Source organism: Patiria miniata, unplaced genomic scaffold (assembly GCF_015706575.1).
Source record: "Patiria miniata isolate m_02_andy unplaced genomic scaffold, ASM1570657v1 HiC_scaffold_18, whole genome shotgun sequence".
Lineage (NCBI taxonomy): Eukaryota > Metazoa > Echinodermata > Asteroidea > Valvatida > Asterinidae > Patiria > Patiria miniata.
Window position 1 is genome coordinate 1476913 of NW_024037056.1, and position 27845 is coordinate 1504757.

At 39.1% G+C, this 27845-nt stretch overlaps 1 protein-coding gene across 1 annotated transcript; it reads left to right on the plus strand.

The window, feature by feature from the left end:
• Positions 1–1761: 1761 nt before the first annotated feature.
• LOC119725010 (CUB and sushi domain-containing protein 1-like) lies at positions 1762–23995 on the plus strand. Its single transcript, XM_038196375.1, has 19 exons — positions 1762–1834; positions 3320–3448; positions 4195–4560; positions 6140–6505; positions 8089–8454; positions 10219–10347; positions 11259–11624; positions 12572–12937; positions 14877–14999; positions 16491–16862; positions 17727–17837; positions 18930–19091; positions 19557–19677; positions 20347–20418; positions 20695–20766; positions 21400–21471; positions 21793–21864; positions 22257–22340; positions 22825–23995. The coding sequence occupies exons 1-19, from the start codon at positions 1762–1764 to the stop codon at positions 23993–23995; spliced, it is 4593 nt and encodes a 1530-aa protein (XP_038052303.1).
• Positions 23996–27845: the final 3850 nt, after the last annotated feature.

The following is a 27845-nucleotide window of genomic DNA, read 5'->3' on the forward strand; positions in this document are numbered from 1 at the left end:
AAAAGTAAATGAACAAAAATAAAAACAGAGCAAAAATTTTGTTGGAACAAAAAGGTAAGCAAATGTAATATAATCCTATATATCAACAAAACAGACCAAACATCAAGGTGCAACGAAAGTGAAATAAATAGACTCAATGAAAGAAAGACATCACACGAGTAACTGAGCATGTCAACAAACAAAGAAACAAAAATTAACAAATGCAATGATACAAACTGCCCAACAAATAAACAGGAAATGAGCAAACAAACAATATCCCAAATAAAAAACCAAACAAAAACCAAGCAAACAAGTACCCCATCAGACAGACACCCCAATAACCCCAAATAACCCTAACAAGCAAACAAAAAAACACACACACATCCCCACAACCCAACAAACAAACAAACACCCCAACAACCCCTACATGCCAACAAAACATAACAAACAAACTATCATTACAAAAAAATACCCAACAGACAAACGTGTTTGCAAAATGTGACGTAATTGCAATGCACAATATTTTGCTTGATAAGTTGCTGTCATCGTGCAAAGTTTAGAGAATCGATTGCAAACGTTACCTGATATTTATTCTGCTCTTTGCTGCATGCAGGTTCTTGTGGACAGGATGAATTTGCATGCCAGGATGTATCCTCTGGCTTGATTTGTTTGGCACGTGACGACACCTGTGATGGTGATGGCTTTACACTGTGCCCAGATGGATCAGATGAATCTAACTGCCGTAAGTATATTTCGGATTCATGAAGCATCATTGCAACTGACTTAAACTCTGTTAAACTGAACGGCATGCGTGATTTTTTTCAATTTATCCCAAACGTAGCCTGCCGAGCTGTCATCAAGAAGCTAACACTTGCTCCACATATGTAATTTTTTTCTCTCCCACATCTTTGAAACAGATGACATTAAGCGTTATTCAAGCATCACATTATTGTTATCATCACTTTAGTTTTAAAGTAGCACATGTTAAATATGTTACCCTAGCTAAATCTAAGTTACCCTCTCTTTCGAAATTTAACACATTTTCTATTTCAAGAATCATTCCTTTTGTGAAATCTTGTTTTAAACAAGAATCATTCTTTTTGTGAAATCTTGTTTTAATAAAAACACTTCGGTAAATTCTCCACTTTCATGCAATGTGACCAATGGCATTTTCTTTTTCATTCTACCAATCACGTTCAAACTTACGAGGTAGCTACGAACCAGACATGCATCAATTTTCCGTTCAGCAGCGTACAGTACATCACCGCCTAGTCGCAGGCCGGATACCGCATCGGAATAACGTTGGATCCATGTTATCCAAAGACAATATTTTATAATTCAGGCTTGTGTACATTCTGATTAAATTTAGTTTTTTTTTCTGTCCCTTGAGCAAAACCACTGGCATTCCTGAAATTAAACATTGTTTTGGTTTTACAAGAAATCTAGTATTTTTCTGATTTTTCATTAACTGTTTTATTTTCTTCTGCAGCTCCATGCGGAAAAAGCAACATCACTCTCAGCAACTCAAGACAGACTTCAGAAACACTGACTTCGCCTCATTACCTAAACAACTTTCCCATCAATGCCTGGTGCATTTGGTACATCACAGTTGATGAAGGCTCCACGATAGCCTTCCGTTTCTCCGTGTTCAATACGATTCGAACATACGACACGTTGACCATTGGCAACGGCCACGAGTCCTCCGATAGTGACTCTGTTATTGGTCTTTTTAGCGGTTTCGTGAAGAGGCTAGCCGTCGTTTCCAATAACCACACGGCATGGATGAAGTTTACCCGCGCTTTTCTTCTACCCACGTTCGAATTCGAGGTAAAGATCACACAAGAAAGTTCTGAAGGTAAGTAGCAACTTACATAATGGAATGTCTCCAGAAGTTGGTGTGCAGCTGATTTTACGGAACAGTGCATACATGTAACTTATGTCGCTCGCCGCAGATTTACACAACTAATTAGACTTACGTAATATATAATTACGAATGATTTCATGAAAATTGGTATGCTGTTCAACGTTTTCAATATTTCAAACATCTTGGACAAGGATGATCACTGCTTTTAAGACATCAATCGCGAAACAGTTTTTGGATCAGCTATGCTTGCCTTTTTGGAAAAAAAAATTGTGTGCTTCTTCAGAAGCAGGCGGTCACACTCACATTTCTGTCAAGGACAAAATAATACTTACTCATGTACATTCAAGACGTTACTTTTCTTATACGGACACATTAATAAGTTTGGCAGTGACCAATGAATTTAGACTATACAGACTGATAGGCCTAAATAGGGGTTGTGTTTTTAATTGTCCATATTCCAAAGTCATAATTTGTTGCGTAAATTGCAAACTTATGCAACGCACACGTTATTATTATTATTGTTATTATTATTATTATTGTTATTATTTATTCGGCCAACAAATGAACAAATTTACAATGGCAAAGCAAACATTTATAATAAAGTAAACAAAAATTGGAAATTGAAAAAGTATGAACAGACGAGACTGAAGAGTGCAAGAAGGAATGGGTCGGGGGGGGGGGAAAGGGAAGGGAGGGTGGACAGTTTGACAGGGGAGAGGAGATCGAGGGACAGAAAACAAAAACATTAAAACATTCCAAACCGGCCAGGGTAAACAAACTGTGTACTTAAACACTGTAGCCCTAAGGTCTGCCTACCCATGCTCGAAATGTCTACACAAAAAGTAAATAAAATCTATATACAATATCAATATAAATATGCAAATGAAAAGTAAATGAACAAAAATAAAAACAGAGCAAAAATTTTGTTGGAACAAAAAGGTAAGCAAATGTAATATAATCCTATATATCAACAAAACAGACCAAACATCAAGGTGCAACGAAAGTGAAATAAATAGACTCAATGAAAGAAAGACATCACACGAGTAACTGAGCATGTCAACAAACAAAGAAACAAAAATTAACAAATGCAATGATACAAACTGCCCAACAAATAAACAGGAAATGAGCAAACAAACAATATCCCAAATAAAAAACCAAACAAAAACCAAGCAAACAAGTACCCCATCAGACAGACACCCCAATAACCCCAAATAACCCTAACAAGCAAACAAAAAAACACACACACATCCCCACAACCAACAAACAAACAAACACCCCAACAACCCCTACATGCCAACAAAACATAACAAACAAACTATCATTACAAAAAAATACCCAACAAACAAACGTGTTTGCAAAATGTGACGTAATTGCAATGCACAATATTTTGCTTGATAAGTTGCTGTCATCGTGCAAAGTTTAGAGAATCGATTGCAAACGTTACCTGATATTTATTCTGCTCTTTGCTGCATGCAGGTTCTTGTGGACAGGATGAATTTGCATGCCAGGATGTATCCTCTGGCTTGATTTGTTTGGCACGTGACGACACCTGTGATGGTGATGGCTTTACACTGTGCCCAGATGGATCAGATGAATCTAACTGCCGTAAGTATATTTCGGATTCATGAAGCATCATTGCAACTGACTTAAACTCTGTTAAACTGAACGGCATGCGTGATTTTTTTCAATTTATCCCAAACGTAGCCTGCCGAGCTGTCATCAAGAAGCTAACACTTGCTCCACATATGTAATTTTTTTCTCTCCCACATCTTTGAAACAGATGACATTAAGCGTTATTCAAGCATCACATTATTGTTATCATCACTTTAGTTTTAAAGTAGCACATGTTAAATATGTTACCCTAGCTAAATCTAAGTTACCCTCTCTTTCGAAATTTAACACATTTTCTATTTCAAGAATCATTCCTTTTGTGAAATCTTGTTTTAAACAAGAATCATTCTTTTTGTGAAATCTTGTTTTAATAAAAACACTTCGGTAAATTCTCCACTTTCATGCAATGTGACCAATGGCATTTTCTTTTTCATTCTACCAATCACGTTCAAACTTACGAGGTAGCTACGAACCAGACATGCATCAATTTTCCGTTCAGCAGCGTACAGTACATCACCGCCTAGTCGCAGGCCGGATACCGCATCGGAATAACGTTGGATCCATGTTATCCAAAGACAATATTTTATAATTCAGGCTTGTGTACATTCTGATTAAATTTAGTTTTTTTTCTGTCCCTTGAGCAAAACCACTGGCATTCCTGAAATTAAACATTGTTTTGGTTTTACCAGAAATGTAGTATTTTTCTGATTTTTCATTAACTGTTTTATTTTCTTCTGCAGTTGCATGCGGAAAAAGCAACATCACTCTCAGCAACTCAAGACAGACTTCAGAAACACTGACTTTGCCTCAATACCTAAACAACTATCCCAACGATGCCCGGTGCATTTGGTTCATCACAGTTGATGAAGGCTCCAAGATAGCCTTCCGTTTCTCCGTGTTCAAAATTGTGCGAACATACATCACGTTGACCATTGGCAACGGCCACGAGTCCTCCGATAGTGACTCTATTATTGTTCGTTTTAGAGGTTTCCTGAAGAGTCTAGCCGTCGTTTCCAATAACCACACGGCATGGATGGAGCTTACCAGCGTTTTTGTTCTAACCACGATCGAATTCGAGGTAAAGATCACACAAGAAAGTTCTGAAGGTAAGTAGCAACTTAGATAATGGAATGTCTCCAAAAGTTGTTGTGCTGCTGATTTTACGGAACAGTGCATACATGTAACTTATTTCGCTCGACGCAGATTTACACAACTAATTAGATTTGCAGAATATATCATTACGAATGATTTCATGAAAATTGGTATGCTGTTCAACGTTTTCAATATTTCAAACATCTTGGACAAGGATGATCACTGCTTTTAAGACATCAATCGCGAAACAGTTTTTGGATCAGCTATGCTTGCCTTTTTGGAAAAAAAAAATTGTGTGCTTCTTCAGAAGCAGGCGGTCACACTCAAATTTCCGTCAAGGACAAAATAATACTTACTCATGTACATTCAAGAGGTTACTTCTCTTATACGGACACATAAATAAGTTTGGCAGTGACCAATGAATTTAGACTATACAGACTGATAGGCCTAAATAGGGGTGTGTTTTTAATTGTCCATATTCCAAAGTCATAATTTGTTGCGTAAATTGCAAACTTATGCAACGCACACGTTATTATTATTATTGTTATTATTATTATTTATTCGGCCAACAAATGAACAAATTTACAATGACATATTTCGGATTCATGAGGCATCATTGCAACTGACTTAAACTCTGTCAAACTTAAAGGCATATGTGATCTTTTCAATTTATCCCAAAAGTAGCGTGCCGAACTATTATCAAGACGCTAACACTTGCTCGACATAGCCTATGTAATTCTGTTTTTATTCCCCTGCCATCTTTGAAACAGATGACATGAAGCGTTATTCAAGCATCACATTATTGTTATCATCACTTTAGTTTTAAAATAGCACATGTAAAATATGTTACCCTAGCTAAATCTAAGTTACCCTCTCTTTCAAAAATTAACACATTTTCCAATTCAAAAATCATTCTTTTTGTGAAATCTTAAGTAAGATTTGAGGCTTTGCATGGTGGAGATACTAAATAATGAAAGGTTTGCGGAAACACCATGTGCGAATAATTTCTCAACTAAGAGAATGGTTCTGAAAAGAACCAGAGGTATAAACTCGACGTTCCGGTCAGTATGCTCTGACCGTCATCACTCTCCTGAAGACGGTCAGAGCATACTGACCGGAACGTCGAGTTTATACCTCTGCTTCTTTTGAGAACCATTCTCTTAGTTGAGAAATTATTCGCACATGGTGTTTCCGCAAACCTTTCATTATTGTGAAATCTTGTTTTAATAAAAACACTTCGGTGAATTCTCCACTTTCATGCAATGTGACCAATGGCCAATTTTTCATTCTTCAAATCATGTTCAATCGTTCGAGGTAGCTACGAACCAGCCATGCATCAACTTTTCGTGCAGCAGCGTACAGTACATCCCCGCCTAGCCGCAGGCCGGATACCGCATCAGAATCACCTTGGATCCATGTTTTCCAAAGACAATGTTTTGTTCTTTGGGCTTGTGTACATTCTTATTAAATTTAGTCTTTTTCTGTCTTTTGAGCAAAACCACTGGCATTCCTGAAATTAAACTTATTGTTTGGTTTTACAAGAAACCTTGTATTTTTCTGATTTTTCGTTAACTGTTTTATTTTCTTCCGCAGTTCTATGTGGAAAAAGCAACATCACTCTCAGCAACTCAACACAGACTTCAGAAACACTGACTTCGCCTTATTACCCAAACAACTTCCCCATCAATGCCTGGTGCATTTGGTACATCACAGTTGATGAAGGCTCCAAGATAGCCTTCCGTTTCTCCGTGTTCAATACGATTCGAACATACGACACGTTGACCATTGGCAACGGCCACGAGTCCTCCGATAGTGACTCTGTTATTGGTCTTTTAAGCGGTTCCCTGACGAGTCTAGCCGTCATTTCCAATACCCACACGGCATGGATGAAGTTTACCAGCGATTCTTCGGTAACCAAGATCGGATTCGAGGTAAAGATCACTCAAGAAAGCTATGAAGGTAAGTAGCAACTTGAAAAGATAATGAAATGTCTCCTGAAGTTGTTGTGTAGCTGATTTTACGGAAGAGTGCATTCATGTAACTTATTTCGCTCGACGCAGATTTACACAACTAATTAGATTTGCAGAATATATCATTACGAATGATTTCATGAAAATTGGTATGCTGTTCAACGTTTTCAATATTTCAAACATCTTGGACAAGGATGATCACTGCTTTTAAGACATCAATCGCGAAACAGTTTTTGGATCAGCTATGCTTGCCTTTTTGGAAAAAAAAAATTGTGTGCTTCTTCAGAAGCAGGCGGTCACACTCACATTTCTGTCAAGGACAAAATAATACTTACTCATGTACATTCAAGAGGTTACTTCTCTTATACGGACACATAAATAAGTTTGGCAGTGACCAATGAATTTAGACTATACAGACTGATAGGCCTAAATAGGGGTGTGTTTTTAATTGTCCATATTCCAAAGTCATAATTTGTTGCGTAAATTGCAAACTTATGCAACGCACACGTTATTATTATTATTGTTATTATTATTATTTATTCGGCCAACAAATGAACAAATTTACAATGACATATTTCGGATTCATGAGGCATCATTGCAACTGACTTAGACTCTGTCAAACTTAAAGGCATATGTGATCTTTTCAATTTATCCCAAAAGTAGCGTGCCGAACTATTATCAAGACGCTAACACTTGCTCGACATAGCCTATGTAATTCTGTTTTTATTCCCCTGCCATCTTTGAAACAGATGACATGAAGCGTTATTCAAGCATCACATTATTGTTATCATCACTTTAGTTTTAAAATAGCACATGTAAAATATGTTACCCTAGCTAAATCTAAGTTACCCTCTCTTTCAAAAATTAACACATTTTCCAATTCAAAAATCATTCTTTTTGTGAAATCTTAAGTAAGATTTGAGGCTTTGCATGGTGGAGATACTAAATAATGAAAGGTTTGCGGAAACACCATGTGCGAATAATTTCTCAACTAAGAGAATGGTTCTGAAAAGAACCAGAGGTATAAACTCGACGTTCCGGTCAGTATGCTCTGACCGTCATCACTCTCCTGAAGACGGTCAGAGCATACTGACCGGAACGTCGAGTTTATACCTCTGCTTCTTTTGAGAACCATTCTCTTAGTTGAGAAATTATTCGCACATGGTGTTTCCGCAAACCTTTCATTATTGTGAAATCTTGTTTTAATAAAAACACTTCGGTGAATTCTCCACTTTCATGCAATGTGACCAATGGCCAAGTTTTCATTCTTCAAATCATGTTCAATCTTTCGAGGTAGCTACGAACCAGCCATGCATCAACTTTTCGTGCAGCAGCGTACAGTACATCCCCGCCTAGCCGCAGGCCGGATACCGCATCAGAATCACCTTGGATCCATGTTTTCCAAAGACAATGTTTTGTTCTTTGGGCTTGTGTACATTCTTATTAAATTTAGTCTTTTTCTGTCTTTTGAGCAAAACCACTGGCATTCCTAAAATTAAACTTATTGTTTGGTTTTACAAGAAACCTTGTATTTTTCTGATTTTTCGTTAACTGTTTTATTTTCTTCCGCAGTTCTATGTGGAAAAAGCAACATCACTCTCAGCAACTCAACACAGACTTCAGAAACACTGACTTCGCCTTATTACCCAAACAACTATCCCATCAATGCCCGGTGCATTTGGTTCATCACAGTTGATGAAGGCTCCACGATAGCCTTCCGTTTCTCCGTGTTCAATACGAATCGAAAATACGACACGTTGACCATTGGCAACGGCCACGAGTCCTCCGATTGTGACTCTGTTATTGGTCGGTTTAGCAGTTTCCTGAAGAGTCTAGCCGTCGTTTCCAATAACCACACGGCATGGATGGAGTTTACCAGCAATTTTTCTCGAACCGCGATCGGATTCAAGGTAAAGATCACACAAGAAAGTTCTGAAGGTAAGTAGCAACTTAGATAATGGAATGTCTCCAGAAGTTGTTGTGCAGCTGATTTTACGGAAGAGTGCATTCATGTAACTTATGTCGCTCGACGCAGATTTACACAACTAATTAGATTTGCATAATATATCATTACGAATGATTTCATGAAAATTGGTATGCTGTTCAACGTTTTCAATATTGCAAACATCTTGGACAAGGATGATCACTGCTTTTAAGACATCAATCGCGAAACAGTTTTTGGATCAGCTATGCTTGCCTTTTTGGAAAAAAAAAATTGTGTGCTTCTTCAGAAGCAGGCGGTCACACTCACATTTCTGTCAAGGACAAAATAATACTTACTCATGTACATTCAAGACGTTACTTTTCTTATACGGACACATTAATAAGTTTGGCAGTGACCAATGAATTTAGACTATACAGACTGATAGGCCTAAATAGGGGTTGTGTTTTTAATTGTCCATATTCCAAAGTCATACTTTGTTGCGTAAATTGCAAACTTATGCAACGCACACGTTATTATTGTTATTGTTATTATTATTATTTATTCGGCCAACAAATGAACAAATTTACAATGACAAAGCAAACATTTATAATAAAGTAAACAAAAATTGGAAATTGAAAAAGTATGAACAGACGAGACTGAAGAGTGCGAGAAGGAATGGGTCGGGGGGGGGAGGGAGGGTGGACAGTTTGACAGGGGAGAGGAGATCGAGGGACAGAAAACAAAAACATTAAAACATTCCAAACCGGCCAGGGTAAACAAACTGTGTACTTAAACACTGTAGCCCTAAGGCCTGCCTACCCATGCTCGAAATGTCTACACAAAAACTAAATAAAATCTATACAATATAAATATAAATATGTAAATGAAAAGTAAATGAACAAAAATAAAAACAGAGCAAAAATTTAGTTGGAACAAAATGGCAAGCAAATGTAATATAATCCTATATATCAACAACACAGACCAAACATCAAGGTGCAACAAAATTGAAATACATAGACTCAATGAAAGAAAGACATCACACGAATAACTGAGCATGTCAACAAACAAAGAAACAAAAATTAACATATGCAATGATACAAACTGCCCAACAAATAAACAGGACATGAGCAAACAAACAATACCCCCAATAAAAACAAACAAACAAAAAACAAGCATACAAGTACCCCATCAGACAGACACCCCAATAACCCCAAATAACCCCAACAAGCAAACAAAAAACACACACACATCCCCACTGAACCCAACAAACAAACAAACGCCCCAACAACCCCGACATGCCAACAAAACATAACAAACAAACTATAATTCCAAAAAATGACCCAACAAACAAATGTGTTTGCAAAATGTGACGGGCGTAATTGCAATGCACAATTTTTTGCTTGATAAGTTGCTGTCATCGTGCAAAGTTTGGAGAATCGATTGCAAACGTTACCTGTTATTTATTCTGCTCTTTGCTGCATGCAGGTTCTAAGCCGTTAATTTTCTCACGTCACATTAACAAGTTGGCAGAAACCAAAGCATTTATACTCTATACAGACTAATAGGCATAATTAGATTGTTTTTTTTTAATTGTACATATTCCAAAGTCATAATTTGTTGCACAAATTGCAAACTTATGCAACGCACACGAATTTGCCAAATGTGACATAAATGAAATGCACAATATTTTGCTTGATAAGTCACTGTTCACTGTGCCAAGTTTGGAGAATCGATTGCTGAACGTTACCTGTTATTTATTTTGCTCTTTGCGCATGCAGGTTCTTGTGGACAGGATGAATTTGCATGCCAGAATGTATCCTCTGGCTTGATTTGTTTGGCGCGTGACGACACCTGTGATGGTGATGGTTTTACACTGTGCCCAGATGGATCAGATGAATCGAACTGCCGTAAGCATATTTCGGATTCATGAGGCATCATTGCAACTGACTTAAACTCTGTCAAACTTTTTTTATTCCCCTGCCATCTTTGAAACAGATGACATGAAGCGTTATTCAAGCATCACATTATTGTTATCATCACTTTCGTTTTAAAATAGCACATGTAAAATATGTTACCCTAGCTAAATCTAAGTTACCCTCTCTTTCAAAAATTAACACATTTTCCAATTCAAAAATCATTCTTTTTGTGAAATCTTAAGTAAGATTTGAGGCTTTGCATGGTGGAGATACTAAATAATGAAAGGTTTGCGAAAACACCATGTGCGAATAATTTCTCAACTAAGAGAATGGTTCTGAAAAGAACCAGAGGTATAAACTCGACGTTCCGGTCAGTATGCTCTGACCGTCATCACTCTCCTGAAGACGGTCAGAGCATACTGACCGGAACGTCGAGTTTATACCTCTGCTTCTTTTGAGAACCATTCTCTTAGTTGAGAAATTATTCGCACATGGTGTTTCCGCAAACCTTTCATTATTGTGAAATCTTGTTTTAATAAAAACACTTCGGTGAATTCTCCACTTTCATGCAATGTGACCAATGGCCAAGTTTTCATTCTTCAAATCATGTTCAATCTTTCGAGGTAGCTACGAACCAGCCATGCATCAACTTTTCGTGCAGCAGCGTACAGTACATCCCCGCCTAGCCGCAGGCCGGATACCGCATCAGAGTCACCTTGGATCCATGTTTTCCAAAGACAATGTTTTGTTCTTTGGGCTTGTGTACATTCTTATTAAATTTAGTCTTTTTCTGTCTTTTGAGCAAAACCACTGGCATTCCTGAAATTAAACTTATTGTTTGGTTTTACAAGAAACCTTGTATTTTTCTGATTTTTTGTTAACTGTTTTATTTTCTTCCGCAGTTCCATGCGGAAAAAGCAACATCACTCTCGGCAACTCAACACAGACTTCAGAAATACTGACTTCGCCTTATTACCCAAACAACTATCCCACCAATGCCCGGTGCATTTGGTTCATCACAGTCGATGAAGGCTCCACGATAACCTTCCGTTTCTTCTTGTTCAATACGGAGCGAACATGGGACAAATTGACCATTGGCAACGGCCACGAGTCCTCCGATGGTGACTCCGTTATTGGTCTTTTTAGCGGTTCCCTGATGAGTCTAACCGCCGTTTCCAATAACCAAACGGCATGGATGGAGTTTACCAGCAATTCTTTGGTAACCAAGATAGGATTCGTGGTAAAGATCACTCAAGAAAGCTATGAAGGTAAGTAGCAACTTGAAAAGATAATGGAATGTCTCCTGAAGTTGTTGTGCAGCTGATTTTACGGAACAGTGCATACATGTAACTTATGTCACTCACCGCAGATTTACACAACTAATTACATTTGCGCAATAAATAATTACGAATGATTTCATGAAAATTGGTATAAATATGCTAGTATTCAACATTTCAATAATAATTTCAAACATCTTGGACATGGATGATCGTTGCTTTTAAGATATGGGCCACAAAACAGTTTATACTTCGAGACTTCACAAAATACTTCGAGATTGTGCTAATTTTGAATTAATTAATTTATTCTTTTTCTGTCCCTAGAGCAAAACCACTGGCATTCCTGATATTAAAGTGATGGCTTGGTTTTACAAGAAACGTTATACATGTAGTAGAGTCATTTTCCTGAAATCTGTGACCATGTTGCGGATACCTTTTTTTCTTGATGGATTTGACAAATTGGACCAATTCAAAGGGGAAAAAAGCTCCTATACACCTCTTAAATGTGACGACAAACTTTTTATAGCATTTTTTTTTCAAAATGGCCGCTGACGCCATATTGAAATACATAACAAATGATATCTCGGGAACCAGATAAGCCATAACGATAAATGAAGTGTCGATTCCTACTATTTCTGGCATGACAAATCTGCTACGAGGTAGCTACGAACCAGCCATGCATCAACTTTTCGTGCAGCAGCGTACAGTACATCCCCGCCTAGCCGCAGGCCGGATACCGCATCAGAATCACCTTGGATCCATGTTTTCCAAAGACAATGTTTTGTTCTTTGGGCTTGTGTACATTCTTATTAAATTTAGTCTTTTTCTGTCTTTTGAGCAAAACCACTGGCATTCCTGAAATTAAACTTATTGTTTGGTTTTACAAGAAACCTTGTATTTTTCTGATTTTTCGTTAACTGTTTTATTTTCTTCCGCAGTTCTATGTGGAAAAAGCAACATCACTCTCAGCAACTCAGCACAGACTTCAGAAACACTGACTTCGCCTTATTTCCCAAACAACTATCCCATCAATGCCCGGTGCATTTGGTTCATCACAGTTGATGAAGGCTCCACGATAGCCTTCCGTTTCTCCATCTTCTATACGGAGAAAACACACGACACGTTGACCATTGGCAACGGCCACGAGTCCCCCGATAGTGACTCTGTTATTGGTCTTTTTAGCGGTCCCCTGATGAGTCTAACCGCCGTTTCCAATAACCACACGGCATGGATGGAGTTTACCAGCAATTCTTTGGTAACCAAGATAGGATTCGTGGTAGAAATCACTCAAGAAAGCTATGAAGGTAAGTAGCAACTTGAAAAGATAATGGAATGTCTCCTGAAGTTGTTGTGCAGCTGATTTTACGGAACAGTGCATACATGTTACTTATGTCACTCACCGCAGATTTACACAACTAATTACATTTGCGCAATATATAATTACGAATGATTTCATGAAAATTGGTATAAATATGCTAGTATTCAACATTTCAATAATAATTTCAAACATCTTGGACAAGGATGATCGCTGCTTTTAAGATATGGGCCACAAAACACTTTATACTTCGAGACTTCACAAAATACTTTGAGATTGTGCTTATTTTGAATTAATTAATTTATTCTTTTTCTGTCCCTAGAGCAAAACCACTGGCATTCCTGATATTAAAGTTGTGGCTTGGTTTTACAAGAAACGTTATACATGTAGTAGAGTCATTTTCCTGAAATCTGTGACCATGTTGCGGATACCTTTTTTTCTTGATGGATTTGACAAATTGGACCAATTCAAAGGGAAAAAAAGCTCCTATACACCTCTTAAATGTGACGACAAACTTTTTATAGCATTTTTTTTTCAAAATGGCCGCTGACGCCATATTGAAATACATAACAAATGATATCTCGGGAACCAGATGAGCCATAACAATAAATGAAGTGTCAATTCCTACTATTTCTGGCATGACAAATCTGCTAAAATGGTATTCACTACGTTTCGGACCATCATGACCTCAGCATTCAGAATGGTGGCTGGTAGCCATCTTGAAAAACAACATTTATTATATCTCTGGAACCAGAGGGGCAAGATAGACATATAAGATGTTATTTTCAATCAATTCTGGCATTAATCCCATTTAAATCCGCCAATATACCTAACTTATTTCGTAAATCACATATTAATGCTAAGTCCGATCATCTTGAAACTTGGTGGTAATGATGACGTCATCACCTGATTTTTATTATTTTTATTAGTTTTTACATATTTCCTACCAGCAAAATATGACATAAAATGCAAGCTGATTGACTTCAAACTAGGTACAGACAAAGACTAAGGTTAAGTTGGTCCTAGAAAAGTGATGTTATTTATTATGACATCATCAATGGTCATGTGACGTCATCCTAAATGTGTATATTTTAATATTTTATATCTTGAAACTGTAAGCGCGATTGGGTTGGAATTTGGTATGAACATTATAGATAGGGACGTGTTGCAGGCAAAAATTGGAGTGGCGTCATTATGGCGTCATCATGGTTCATGAGACGTCATCTTAAAGGTGCATATTTTAAAGTCCTATTGTTTTGAGAACTTAGTCATGGAACCATGTTCTTGCATATACGTTTTCTGATTGAAAATGGACAAAACGAACCATAAACTCATAAAAAATATGATGCAGAAAAGTCCTATGTTCTTCGAAAAATGTCCCATGACTTCGAAAAATGAAATCACATCGAGTATTTTTCATAACAGTGTTTCAAATTGTCATATGTAAATCACACAATGAAGGGTTCTACTTCCAAGAGCTTAGTTGAGGATGGAGCACAAGTGTTGTGAGTACAGAATATGCCAAATGAGGCTTATGATGCCGTGGATGGTGGATTGAGTATCAACGAAAACTACTGAAAGCCTGCAAAAGTCCTTCACTTTTTCCTGATTTCATCCTCCAAAGTACTTGTCCCTTTTTTTGGAAATTTTGATCCTTCTGTTCTACTTTTTTCAACTGCCGGGTCTGTTTGAAAGCCTGTTATGTACACGGTATAACGTCCGCTACCCAAATAGACAAAGTCAAAACCACAATTTGTTGTGTAGGATCCAGACTTAGGCATATGCAACGCAACTATACGTTTGCGAATGTGACGTGAATTAAATGTACACTGTGAAATAGTGCTTACTGCGTTGCTGCTGTTTTGTAAAGTTTGAAGAATTTACTGCATAACTTAACATTTGTATTTCTCTTTGCTCTGTTGCTGCAGTTTCTTGCAGACAAAATGAATTTAAATGCAAGGATAACTCATCTGGCTTGATTTGTTTGACACATGACGTCACCTGTGATCGCTTTGCACTGTGCCCAGATGGATCAGATGAATTTTATTGCGGTAAGCATATAATATGGATTCATTAATCGTTTCGCAACTGCTTTCTGTTAAGAACATGCAGGATCATTTGCAGTTATCTCAAAAATACAGAAGTATTATCAAAAAGCTTACTAAAGATCGTATACACTGGTACGTAACACCCCGTGAAATTATTCAATACAGCTTGCTGTTATTTAGAAGAAATCAAGTACTGTATAAGCGATTTTCAACAGTTGAAAGTTCTTTTGACGGTCTTTTGACGGTATCGTGTTTCGCGATCAAAAGGTTGTGCATGTTTTTTTTTTCACTGTTTTCTCAAAAAGTATTGTATCCACTGAGTTGAGACTTCACGTGGTAAAGTTTTGACCATTCTTCTTTGGAGTTTGAGTGGTATTGTTATTAATGGAAATGAACAAAACGCAACTAAATCAAATGACCATAATTCCTTTAAGAGGCCCGTGGTGCATCATCTGGGCCCAATTTCTTGGCTCTGCTAACCACAGAAATCCGCGCTTACGATCACCATTTTGTGCTAACCGCGCTAGCTAGCACAACAATTTTGTGCTAATCCTGTAGTTAAGAATCCTTAGTTACGGGATGTACGCATGTGCAGAAGCCAAAATTCCTCGCTATGTAACGCGTGAAATTCGCTCACCGTAAGGGTGCATACCTGCAAATAAACTCCCATAGACACTAGTGCTAAATGCCCATACTTCAAAATTCTTTTAAAAATACTCAAAACTCTCACAGGTATTCAAGCTGCACAGAAAAATGATAATCAACATGTCATCTTTCGTTTTCTTTTCAATTTTTGGTGGGTTGACCATTGACTTTTCGAGATATTTTCACCCAAAGAAGACGACCCCTATTTTCCCATAAGCGGAAAAGTAGCCATCTTGAAAAACGATCCCTCCACAACATGGCAAAATAGCGCCACTTTCGAGCCCAATAGCATCCAAAATGCTCAGAATTGGAAGCCCCAAGTCCGGGCCAGAGGTTCATTACCATATCTCTTCAATTCCCCAATTTTACGGCGCTCAGAACTCTCTAATATAGAATATTTTGAGGGTATAACTTTTATTCATGAGCTTGGCGGATCGATTTACCGGTGTGCACCCGTAAGCACAGAATTTTCTGCTACGGTTAGCAGGGACTTTTTGCATACGGTAAGCAGAGACAAGAAATGGGCCCAGCTGTGATAAATGTGTAAAACAGAAAAGATGCCATCCAGTCCCTGGTCAACTAAAAGCTATACCAATGAATAGTCACAATTCAAGGCATTCCTTTGTTATTAATTTTCATCCCCTGTTAATTACTTGTGAATTAATTGGCGTGTGATGTGCTGGCGACAAATGTGTGATATTGCACTGGTGATCTTCGGCAATCGATAAAGTACTGCATCCATACTACTTGTACCAAACTGCTGTCCTTTCTACCTGTCCGGACTCCATACTTCAGGAATTCATTCAGTTCTGAACTGTACCATTATTTTTTATTGTTACTTAAAAACAGATGACTGTGGACCGCGTAACATCGGCGTCGACATAGATCTCATTAACCTCAATTCACCGCGCTACCCAGACGGGTACCCGAATAACCACAACTGCAGCTGGCTCATCAAAGGTCAGTCGAAGCAACTAGTCACTATGCGGATCAAGGATTTCGAAATGGAGGAAACGTACGATTATTTGGAGGTCGTTTTTCTTAGGAATGGGGAGGATCCCAAAGAGCGCTTCCGTCTTACGGGGGCGGATGTCTCGAGGCGGACGGTGACGTGGCGTCATGATGACGGAGTTCTCATGTTGGAAATGAAGACGGATCTAACCATCGCACGTCGAGGGTTCTCTATTCTGATAAATCATATTAAAGAAGAGGATTTGGAGGGTAAGTCTGGTGCCCATTGTCAAGGCCAGTGTTTAGGCTGGTGGGGATTCTCCAGCCTCGACTCCATTGGCGCGTGTGCGTTCCTCCGTTCCTTCACTGATTGCGTATGGCATGATGGGAAACAATATGGCGCAACAAGATCGGACCCACGGGGAACGAGGTTGGGGATTCTCCATTGCAATAATGCACAACCATACCTCTTTGACCCATATTCAATATCGCTCTTTTTATACAGTATGTGGAAGATATTGCAGTGAGTCCATCATCATAAATCTTGTACCCGTACCAAGTATCACAGCCATTCTCAGTGTGCAGTCTTGTGAGAATTTTTTGCAAAACCCCTTCTTTGTCTCTGATTTATGTTCCTTAGTTTTCATTTTCACATTAGAATAAAATTACTACATATATAAAATTCAACGTATTCAACTATATTACTTTTAAATGACAGCAATTGCATGCATTAATTGACAGAACCGTCCATATTTTGTTTTATTTTATTATACAATAATGGGCATTAGCACGTGCTCATAACATGAATTTTATTTGGGCTCACACTTAGTGCAACTTTCTACTCCTCTTGAATTTTTGAAAACTATTCGACATCAAATTTATTTAATTTTATATTTGAAGGCACCTTTTTTTTACATTTCAAATTTTCCATGCTTTCTTGACAAATATGGGCGCTGTTGCTGTGATGTCATTTCAGGAAGCCACTGCTCAGTTTAAAGATTTTCTGATAAAACATTGTGAACCCAACATTTGAAAAGAAAAACAATTATGACAGCAAAATATCCAAAATTGTGGCAAATCTGAAATAGCTGTAGCATAAGTTTATTATTCATGTGATTCTTGTTTTTTTTTTAGCATTGTGTCAACCTGATGAGTTCCATTGCGGCAAAGGCTTTTGTGTCACCAATTCTTCCCGCTGCAATGGTTACCTTGACTGCATAGAAGAAGAAGATGAACTTAATTGCGGTGGGTCTGTCATCTCAAAGTTTTCTTACTTATTTCCGGTAATGGAACCAACGATTCTTTAAGAGGGGTCCATAAAAAAGAAAAAACAGTTTTTTCCCTATAAAATATGTGTTTTAAAAATCTATTTTTTCCATTGTCTTTCGTCAACCCCAAAAATAGGAAAAAATGAATAGTGAAAGAAATTGCTTTAAAAGAAATAGAGGTAAAATAGTGGTAAAGTAGGTTGCTATTTTTTAAGAATTGGATGCTATTATTTTTTTTAAATAGGAAACTTGTTTCCGAAAATGGCGTCTTCCCAAACAATGGTTGCGAGTTGTTATACGTACACGTTATGTACATGAAGTATTCTCATTCCCACAAAATAGAAAACAAAATAGTCTGTGGATCTTGTGAAAATTTTTCAGCCTCCAAAAAATAGTCGAAAAATAGCATACTGTTTAAAAAAAAATAATAATAATATAGGATGGCGACAAGAAAAATAGAGATAAAATAATGCATATGTACCTACTTATTCTGATGTAATAGGAATACAATCTATTTTTTACCTATTTTCTAGGAGAAAATAGGTCAAAAAATAGGTAAAGAAGCTATTGTAAACAGAAATAAAATAGGATTCTGTCAGAGAAATTCTACGAGGAATTTCACTGTAGCTCGCAAGCCTCAGATAAGCCATTATATTATGTATTACATTGTATTTACTCCTTGGTAAACCCATCAAAGCCATACAGTGCAGGGGTGGATTGGGGCGGTATAATAAGTAACATATAATAGCACTGGGACTAATGGTTTAAATGCGGGGGAATCCATACACATGTAGACTTGGGACCTGGGCCACAAAAGTAGAAGGCAAGTGTCAGCGCCAGTCGCGACTTGGGACTGGACTTGTAATAGAATTTGTGATGAGCCCAGCTACAGCACTGTACGCAGGTACATCGCTCGCGGTTTGACTCCACGTATACTGAGAGCCATATCTGTAATGTTGTAGCCTCATTGTCAAACAAAACGTTGTGTCATAAAGACGTAGATCGACGAGTGAGTATTCAACTTCTCAGATTTCATTATGTTTTCCCTCCCACATTTTTTTTGCAACAGACGACATCTTCTGCCCAGGTTCCTACAAGTGCAACAACCTCAACACCAGTTCAATGTCTTCTTCCTTCACTGGCAACTTTACTCAGGCGCAGTGCATTCCACTGGCGCAAGTTTGTGACGGAGAGGAGAACTGCCCAGAGTCTGACGACGAAATTCAGTGCGGTATGTTCACTTGACCTGCGTGACCGGACTTGTGACCTGACTTGTGACCCAACTTGTGACCTGATTTGTATACCCGATTGTGACCCGATTTTGGAACTGACTTGTGACATGACTTGTATGTACCCGATTGTGACCCGACTTCTAACCTGACTTGTATACCCGATTGTGACCCGATTTTGGAACTGACTAGACCTGCTTTTTATGTACCCGATTGTGACCCAGACTTTTGAACTGACTTGTGACCTGACCTGCGACCTGACTTTTGGCCTGACTTGTGACCTTGCTTGTGATCTGACTTGTGAGCTGACTTGTGACCTTGCTTGTGACTTTGCTTGAGCTGACCTGTGACCTTGCTTGTGACCCGACTTGTGATCTGACTTGTGACCCAACTTGTGACGTGACTTATGACCTGATATTGTACTTTGTGACTAATTTGATTAAAACTCTGTCCTCTTGCGATCATAGATGTGAAGCGATGTCCCGCTGGTTGCAAGTGTAGCTACAAGGGCTCAGACTTGGTAGTCCATTGCAACAATGGCTGGGATTCCTCGACATTAGCGGGCTTGGCACTAATAACACATACTCTGTAAGTTGCCATCATCCAAAATAGTTCTTGACTAGGAAATTCGGGAAAGGTCACATTTTTGAGCAAACAGGCAAATTTGGGGAACAAACAAAATTGATTACGAGATTATTGAAGTAGGCTAAGTTCACGTGTTCTCTTTTATATGTTCACATTTTGAAACCCCTAATTAGTTGCTTAGAGCTGATGAATGCACAAGTTTATGCGGTAACTAATTGAGGTTAAACCCCAGGGTAAACCGTATTGAAAACCCATAAAGCCTACGTAAACCTCGAGGTAAACATATAGAGGTATTAAACCTCCAGGTAGACCAAGCCCCTCTAGGCAAATTCCAAGGGTAAACCTCGAGGTAAATGCGAGGTATAAAACGTCGAGGTTGGCCTCGAGGCAAACCTCCAGGTAGACCTCGTGGTAGACCTTGAGTTAAACCTCAAGGCAAACATCCAGGTAAACTTTGAAGTAAACCTAGCGGTAAGCCCCAAGGTATACCGCGATGTAAAGCCTCGAGTTAATGTCTGTTAAATGTTGCATTCTACCTTAATAAATTGCTTCAATAAACGTGGTAAGTTTGTACTGTCTGTTCCCAGAAAGTATGTTGTTACATATTTGTATAAAACATCTGATTTCCAACGGAGCGAAATGTCTTGAATTTTATTTTTCCTCAATCCATAGTCAGCTCTCCGGAGTCAACATTAGTAAGCTGGACCAGGGAGTGTTCAAAGCGATATCACATCTCAAAGTGTTGTGAGTAGTGGCAAGCATTTTGGTGCTCTGAAGATTTTTTGGCTTATAAAATAATACAATTTCTTTCTGGTTATGAAGTCAAGATAATTTCAAAATAAGTTTTGACTTTTGTCTTTAATAATCTCAGTTATTCTAATGTCAGTTTTGGGATTGCCATTTTTCAGTCACTCGCTTCTTTATTTGTATATTCTTGATGATGTTTCTTTCTGACCTTTAATTGTAGTCACCTTAGTTATATCTACGTAACTTTTTAAAAATATATATTTTAATCAATAGGTCATTAAAAAACAATCGCATAACCGAGATTCAAGAACGCACATTTGACGGCCTGGAAAACCTGTTGTGGCTGTAAGTTAAAATCTTTTCTGAAGTTTTTTGTGAATGCACCGTGGCCTCGTGGTCTGGAGCATTGAACTCGTAGTCTGTGCGTATTATTCTGCAGGTTGTGGGTTCGAGTCCAGCCTGGGGTTACAGTGCGCGTGTCCATTGGCAAGACACTTTGTCACTCATTTCTTCTCCCCACCCAGAAGTAAATGGGTACCTGTGACTGCAGGCAGAGGTGGTCATTGGGATTGATTTTAGCTGCTTTGCACTGAAATGGTAGCTTCAAACTCTACAGGGAGCTGATATTTTCTTTGGATTTTTTCTTTGTGCATGGGTATACAAACTTTGGAATGAGCCAAAATTATGATTATTTATTTGTGGGCCTCCCTTTCAAAGCATATTTTGCAGTACAGGAAAAAGCGGTTTGTGTTTTTTGAGGGAATAGTGGCTTTATATCTTAGAGCGATTGTTCCAACAATTCAACACACATTGTACTCATTTATGGCAAATATTATCAAAGAAAAGAATATCCATGATTAAAATATTGCATTTTGGTGGATTTTCAGGGTGATTGCAGAATCATTTAGTAAATTTTACTTCTCGTTGCTCCATGTGGACTTTTGAATTCACTCAAATGTTGTCTCTGTTGTGTTACAGGGACCTGTCAAATACATTGATAACTGAGCTGCAAGGTTCTGCTATGGAGGAATTGTCTAGTCTACGGGGAATGTAAGTAACAGCAGCGGTCTGACAAGGCATACCTGTGGATGTGACCCCCCCCCCCCCCCCGTGTTGACTCAAGATTAAATTGAGCTTGCAAATTGACCTCAAAAATGGGCACGATTTTAAGGGCAAGCTATGCTAAATGATTAAATTTCAAATGCATTATGTAATGGCCTTAGGAGAGCGCATCGTAGATTTCAAATATTTGCATGGGGCACAACCCCAGACCCCATAGCAGCCACGCCTGAGACTCGTGTTATTAGTTAATTAGCGGATGGTGTTGTTTTGCCAATTAAAGTTGATTTCCATACTTCTGTTGACTTTCAGTACAATTTTTGATGTGCCATTGACGAGAATCAAGACAAATGCATTTGATGGTCTCAGCCAGGTGAAAACATTGTGAGTACTTTTGTTGCTGAAGGATTCTCATTTGGACAACAAATTATGTGTACGTCGAGGCCTCTAACTGCAATCTATCACTAAAGCGATGAACAAAAATGACACCATCTGACCAAATAAACAAAGTACAATGAAATTTGGTTGATCATTATTTCTCTTACCATTCACAGCAGTGACAGTCAGCATAAACTTGACAAGAATGCACACATTCGCATGCATGTTTGAACCGAGTATAAACCTGAAAGTTCAAAGTCCATCTACCAGCATGGAGTAGGAGATCTTTAGCTTGATACATAATTATCTAGATACTTCTCCTGATATAAATTCAATCTTCAATAAATAAATTCCTCACTTGGTGCAAATTTTGACCAACCATCAACACTTTATTTCAGGATAATTGTCCGCAACATCGAAGGCCTGCCACCACTTGTAGTAGAAGATGGTGCATTTCAAGGACTTGATAATGTGGCAGAGTTGTAAGTATAATAATAAGTTGCTCGCCAAACCATTTAAGGGCGTATCGGGGGAGGGGGGGGGGGGGCAAAGGGGGCAAAGGGGGCCATGGCCTCCCCCCTATGGCCTCCCCCCCCTAAAAAAGAAACCAATTTTTTTTAATGAGACGTCGCAATAAAGGCAGTCAATGAGTACAGCACCATCTTTTCCGAAAAAAGAAACATAGGTTAAAGTGGTCAGAAATTGCCCCAGATCGCACCACAGAGCATCTAGAATCCAAAAAATTTTCGGGGCCCTTAAGCAAGCTCCGAACCCCACGCCGTAATTTTTTTGGCCCCCTTTTTTGGGGGACCAAAAAATTGTTTGGCCCCCCCCCAAAAAAATGTGTGTTCTGGATCCGCCCTTGAAACAATTGAATGTATTATTTAAATCAGTCTGCACTTCTTGGCCTATGTAACCTTTTCTGGGTTTTTGTGTAACCTTTTCTGGGTTTTTGTCTTCTGGCAGGTATGTAGATGACCACAGACTGTGTTGTTTCTTCCCCTCGTCCGAGTGTAAGACGCTCGAGCCACAGCCTCCACTTTTTATGTGCAGCGAACTGATGCCTAAAATGGTCCTCAAAGTATTCATGTGGATTCTTGGTGTTAGCCCCCTTATCGGCAACATCTATGTAATGGTGTGGCGATATCGGGAAAGGTCGAAGGGCAGAGAAAGTCGAATCGTTCAGTCTTTCCTGGTGTTTAATCTAGCCGTGTCGGATGCCCTCATGGGGTTGTACATGCTGATCATAGCCAGCGCCGATGTGTATTTTGGAGAGCGTTATTTTGAAGTGTCTATGGAATGGCGGACGAGCCCCATGTGCAAGATTGCTGGGTTTATTTCCATCATCGGCAGCGAGGCTTCTGTGTTCTTTCTCACCCTCATCAGCATCGACAGGTATCTTGCAATCGTCCACCCGTTAAAAAAATACAATCTTTGTCCGGAGTCTTCTCGGATTGCTGCATTGTGTGTCTGGATTGGTACGGTGATCGTTGGACTGGTCCCAACAATACTTGCATCCGACTCTTCATCTGATGTTTACGGCCTCTCTGATGTTTGCATTGGGCTGCCACTGATGACTAAAGTTACTGAATATGAGACGGTGGATCAGCAGATTGATGCTGGGGGCGTGGCGAACATCACTGTGGGGATACCGTATCCTGTCGATTACCGAGCTTCCTGGTTCTTCTCCATCGCTCTGTTCCTTGGGGTCAACCTTCTGTGCTTCACCGTAATCCTCATCTGCTACATTGCCATCTTCAGGCGAGTCCGGGCATCGAGCAAGAAGGTGAACAGCAGTAGCCGGGACGATGAACAGCGTTTGGCCATCAAGATGGCCGCCATCATCCTGACGGATTTTGTCTGTTGGGTACCCGTCATCATCATGGGTATTCTGTCACAGGCCCGCGTGGTGGAGATACCAACGGAAGCCTATGCCTGGATTGTCGTTTTCATCCTTCCCATCAACTCCTCTCTCAACCCCTACCTCTATACCATTGCAGATCTGTGCTACCAACAACAGAAAGCTGCTTCTGTAAGGAGGAAGTATGAGCTGGCCATGAAGAACGCTCGTTCCAATTCAGAGAACCGATCAAATGTTCCTGTTGTGAAAACTGTGACCTCAGAAACCCAATTATAAGTCGATAGCAAAGATGATATGGGTGATGCAGAATATAACTTCCTCCAACCCCAAAATAGCTGTAAAGTAAGATGCCATGTTATTTAGTTTATAAAACAACATTTACTTATTGCCGGATCTTTTTTGTTAATCTGCCAGATTTATTTCCAAAACGTTTAACAATTATAAACAGAGTAATACCAACAAATTAATGTATACATTATAATATTGCATCTAGTCTTTTATATACTATATAATCACATGTACTCAGTTTTTGGTTTTATTTTGGTAAAGTAAAAGGTCACGTTACATCCCCTTCCTGATGGACAATTGGGGACAACGCTGATGTCGCCTTTCACGGCGCAGATCTGCTCTTCACAGCTTGGTGTGATTCTGAGCATCTTGCATATTTTGTGAGGAGGAACAGTTTTGGTCGATCCCAAATGCTTTAAGATCCCCTTTGATGGCATACATGTATTTCAAACATCTTCCATGAGGTCCGGTACGTACATGTTCCTGTCGTGAGCTCTCTGAATAGGACTTGTTTTGGGAACCTGTCATCATGCATCCGTCAGACGTGTCTGACCCATCTTGAGGACCTCACCATGATTGTAACTGTGCAGAGGCCAGCACTTCAGAGAGCTCCCACATTGCTTATCTTGTGCCAATAGCAGACAACAAAAATCTGTCTGAATAAGCAACGTTGGCCAAACAGTATTGTGTAGTTGTTGTAAGTGTTTACGGTCTGTGCTTCACCGTAATCCTCATCTGCTACATTGCCATCTTCAGCCGAGTCAGGGCATCTAGCAAGCGTGTGAGCCGCAATAGGTTATATTTCGGTATATTAAAGGTGTTGTCACGGTGACAATTAAGACCTTTTAAATACCGAAATATAATTAACCTATTGCGGCTCACACGCTTGCTCGATGTCGACTTTCAAGGCACAGTGCTGCTCTTTCGGCTTGGTGTGACTCTGAGCGTCTTCCGCAATCATGTACATATTGCAGCTCGAGAGTAGTACAACTTCAGTTGAGGTTAATAAGATGCATGTGTAACTTCAAACGCCCAAATAGATGTAGATAAAGACGTCAGTGCCATTTACCTTTAAAAAGAATTTCTTGCAGCTTTTTTTTCTTCAAACTCGTGTTTTTTTATGTTACAATTTTATATACAATAGGCCTTACAATAACAATGAACGTTGTAAAGAAAAAGGCTTATCCTTTGAATTGTACAAATTATTTCATTATAATAATCATCTTACATGTTTTATAGCTTTACTCAGTTTCTAATTTTATTTTGGTAACTTTAAAGTATTATGCTCGGTAAAATATATGTCAGTAATCAAGAAATTATGGTACATGTACAGGTATATTAATGATGTGGCCTCCATTTATTGGCTTCCTTTATTCAGTGGAGTACTGTGGCCTCGTGGTTAAGGGCACTGATTCGTGGTCTGCGGGTAAAGCTGCAGGTTGTGGGTTCGAGTCCTCGCGGAGTCATGGTACGTGTGCCCTTGGGCAAGGCACTTTGTCACTCATTGCTTCTCTGCACCCAGGAGTAAATGGGTACCTGTGAGGGCAGATATGGTTATTGTGATTGAATTAGCTTCCTTGCGCCTAACAGGCTGCATCGAGCTGTATACTCCCCAGGGAGCTGAGATGGTATTTGGAATGTTTTATGTGCCCAATGAGCAGGGGTAATAATGATGTAGCGCCTTGAGCACCAGTCCTGGTGGATACGTGCGCTTTATATTAATATCCACTATTATTATTCTATCCACTATTCAGAAACTCTTTAGCGTTATACTCCAACGGTAAATTGTACCTTTATATATTTGGAATAAAATCTTGTTATTAATCACTAATTGCAGCTTTTTTTTAAATTGCCATTTTTTATGTTATTTTATATACAGTAGGCCTTACATTAACAATGAACGTTGTAAAGAAAAGGGCTTATTCTTTGAATTGTACAAATCATTTCATTATAATAATCATCTTACAATAGGCCTTACAATAACAATGAACGTTGTAAAGAAAAAGGCTTATCCTTTGAATTGCACAAATTATTTCATTATAATAATCATCTTACATGTTTTATAGCTGTACTCAGGTTCTGGTTTTTATTTGTGTAACTTAAAGGTATTAGGCTCGGTAAAATGTATGTAAGTAATCAAGAATTTATGGTACATGTACAGGTATATTAATGATTTTGCCTCCATTTATTGGCTTCCTTTATTCGGAAACTCTCTAGCGTTTATACTCCATCGGTAAATTGTACCTTCATATATTTGGAATAAAATCTTGTTATTAATCACTAATAGAAGATAGTATGCTTTGAAATCAATACTGTAACTCATCTAAAGTACAACTACACTTTGTAGATGAAGGGCACAAAATATGCTCCAGATGACGTTTTACCCTTGAGCTGGCATTTGGCTTATGACCATAGATGCTCCTGGTTACAGTCTTTAAAGTCGGTGAGGTATAGGTCAAAAATTAGTACATGAATGTAGTTTGACTCAACAACTTTCGATGCATAAACACTCTCTGCTTTGTATCACAAAACACTGAACAGTAGACCTCATCCTCCATGGCTTTATATGACCGCGGGGCTCTTCGGCCCTGTGCACACACAGCTCCAGTCTTCGGGAATCCAGGCTGCCTTGAGTTAATATCAGCCAATCCATCCCAAACATATAGCTGGGATAGTTATGTCGGAAACAGTTTCTCCAACACGAAGGTCTATGCGTGCCGCGCGGAGCACCGTTCAGTGGTCTTCCATCAACTTGTCTCACCCCAGTGTTCCATCATTCTAAATCAGGTCGCGGTTCTTTTGGCAGTGTGTAGTACGGGTAGTACGTACAAGTGTTGATCTTATGAACAAGTCATTGGCACCGATGTCAATCAACAAATAGATCTTGGTGGACCTCACCGACCAATTGAACAAGCCATAGGACAGCCACTTTACTGGAGGTGCCAGCTCAGGCCAGCTGCCGAGTCTCTTTCTGGTTCTGAGAGCGTTTGCGCTTCGGCTTGGATGTGCCCCTGTTAGCCTCAGATGAATGTATATCGATCGGCTCTGGCTCACGTACCTCTTTGGGGCCGGGTGCACTTCTTGATACCCCGAAAACTTTTGATCCATCTCGCTCAAATCGACTGTTCCTTTTTTATTTTCACAGATGACTGGATCCAAACCAGTAAATATCCTTAACTCGTATCCACTTTTGCCTGGCCCGCAGAGATGCCTCCAATATTGAAATTCGCTCAATCAACCGCGGATTCCGCCCCCCCCCCCTAAAATCTCGGCCATCGAGTGACGAAACATTTTGGAACTCGGCACATGCATAGAGCAACTCTTCCTAAACATACCCAAGAAATTTCATGACTATAGGTGATAGGGTTTTGGAATTATGGCTAATTAATTATTCATATGTACGAATGGCAATTCTGCTCTTTGTACACGACGTATATGCGAAAATTCAGTTTTCACGGTGCGTAGCGCCGGAAATTTTTTCGCTACGCGGCAACCCGTGGTTCGATTTTTATGTTTTTGGTATCAAAAGATGCGCAAAGCTCGATGCTAAAAAGTCATAACAGCTCGGGTCGCGAATTTTTTTTTTTTTAGAGGCTATCACGGAAAATGTTGAGGGGGGGGGGTGGCGGATTCCGCCCCCCCCCCGCCCCTTTAGGGTTAAGGTTGTCGGCGTGTTAGTCACACTACTGTTTCTCCACAACAACATCTTGTAGCTTTCCTTTGAACCTTCTCAAGAGATGAGATGTGGTTTAATCTGTATGGATTCTAAACAGCAATTCTGTTTTACAGGTGTGGTCACACCTGCTAATTGCAAGTGTGCCGTGCGTGGCTGTCATGA

Coding starts and splice junctions, on each gene's coding strand:
- LOC119725010 (XM_038196375.1), top strand. CDS start 1,762: ATGAAGTTTACCCGCGCTTTTCTTCTACCCACGTTCGAATTCGAGGTA. Junction 21,472..21,792: donor TTGTCTAGTCTACGGGGAAT/GTAAGTAACAGC, acceptor GTTGACTTTCAG/TACAATTTTTGATGTGCCAT. Junction 21,865..22,256: donor CTCAGCCAGGTGAAAACATT/GTGAGTACTTTT, acceptor ACTTTATTTCAG/GATAATTGTCCGCAACATCG.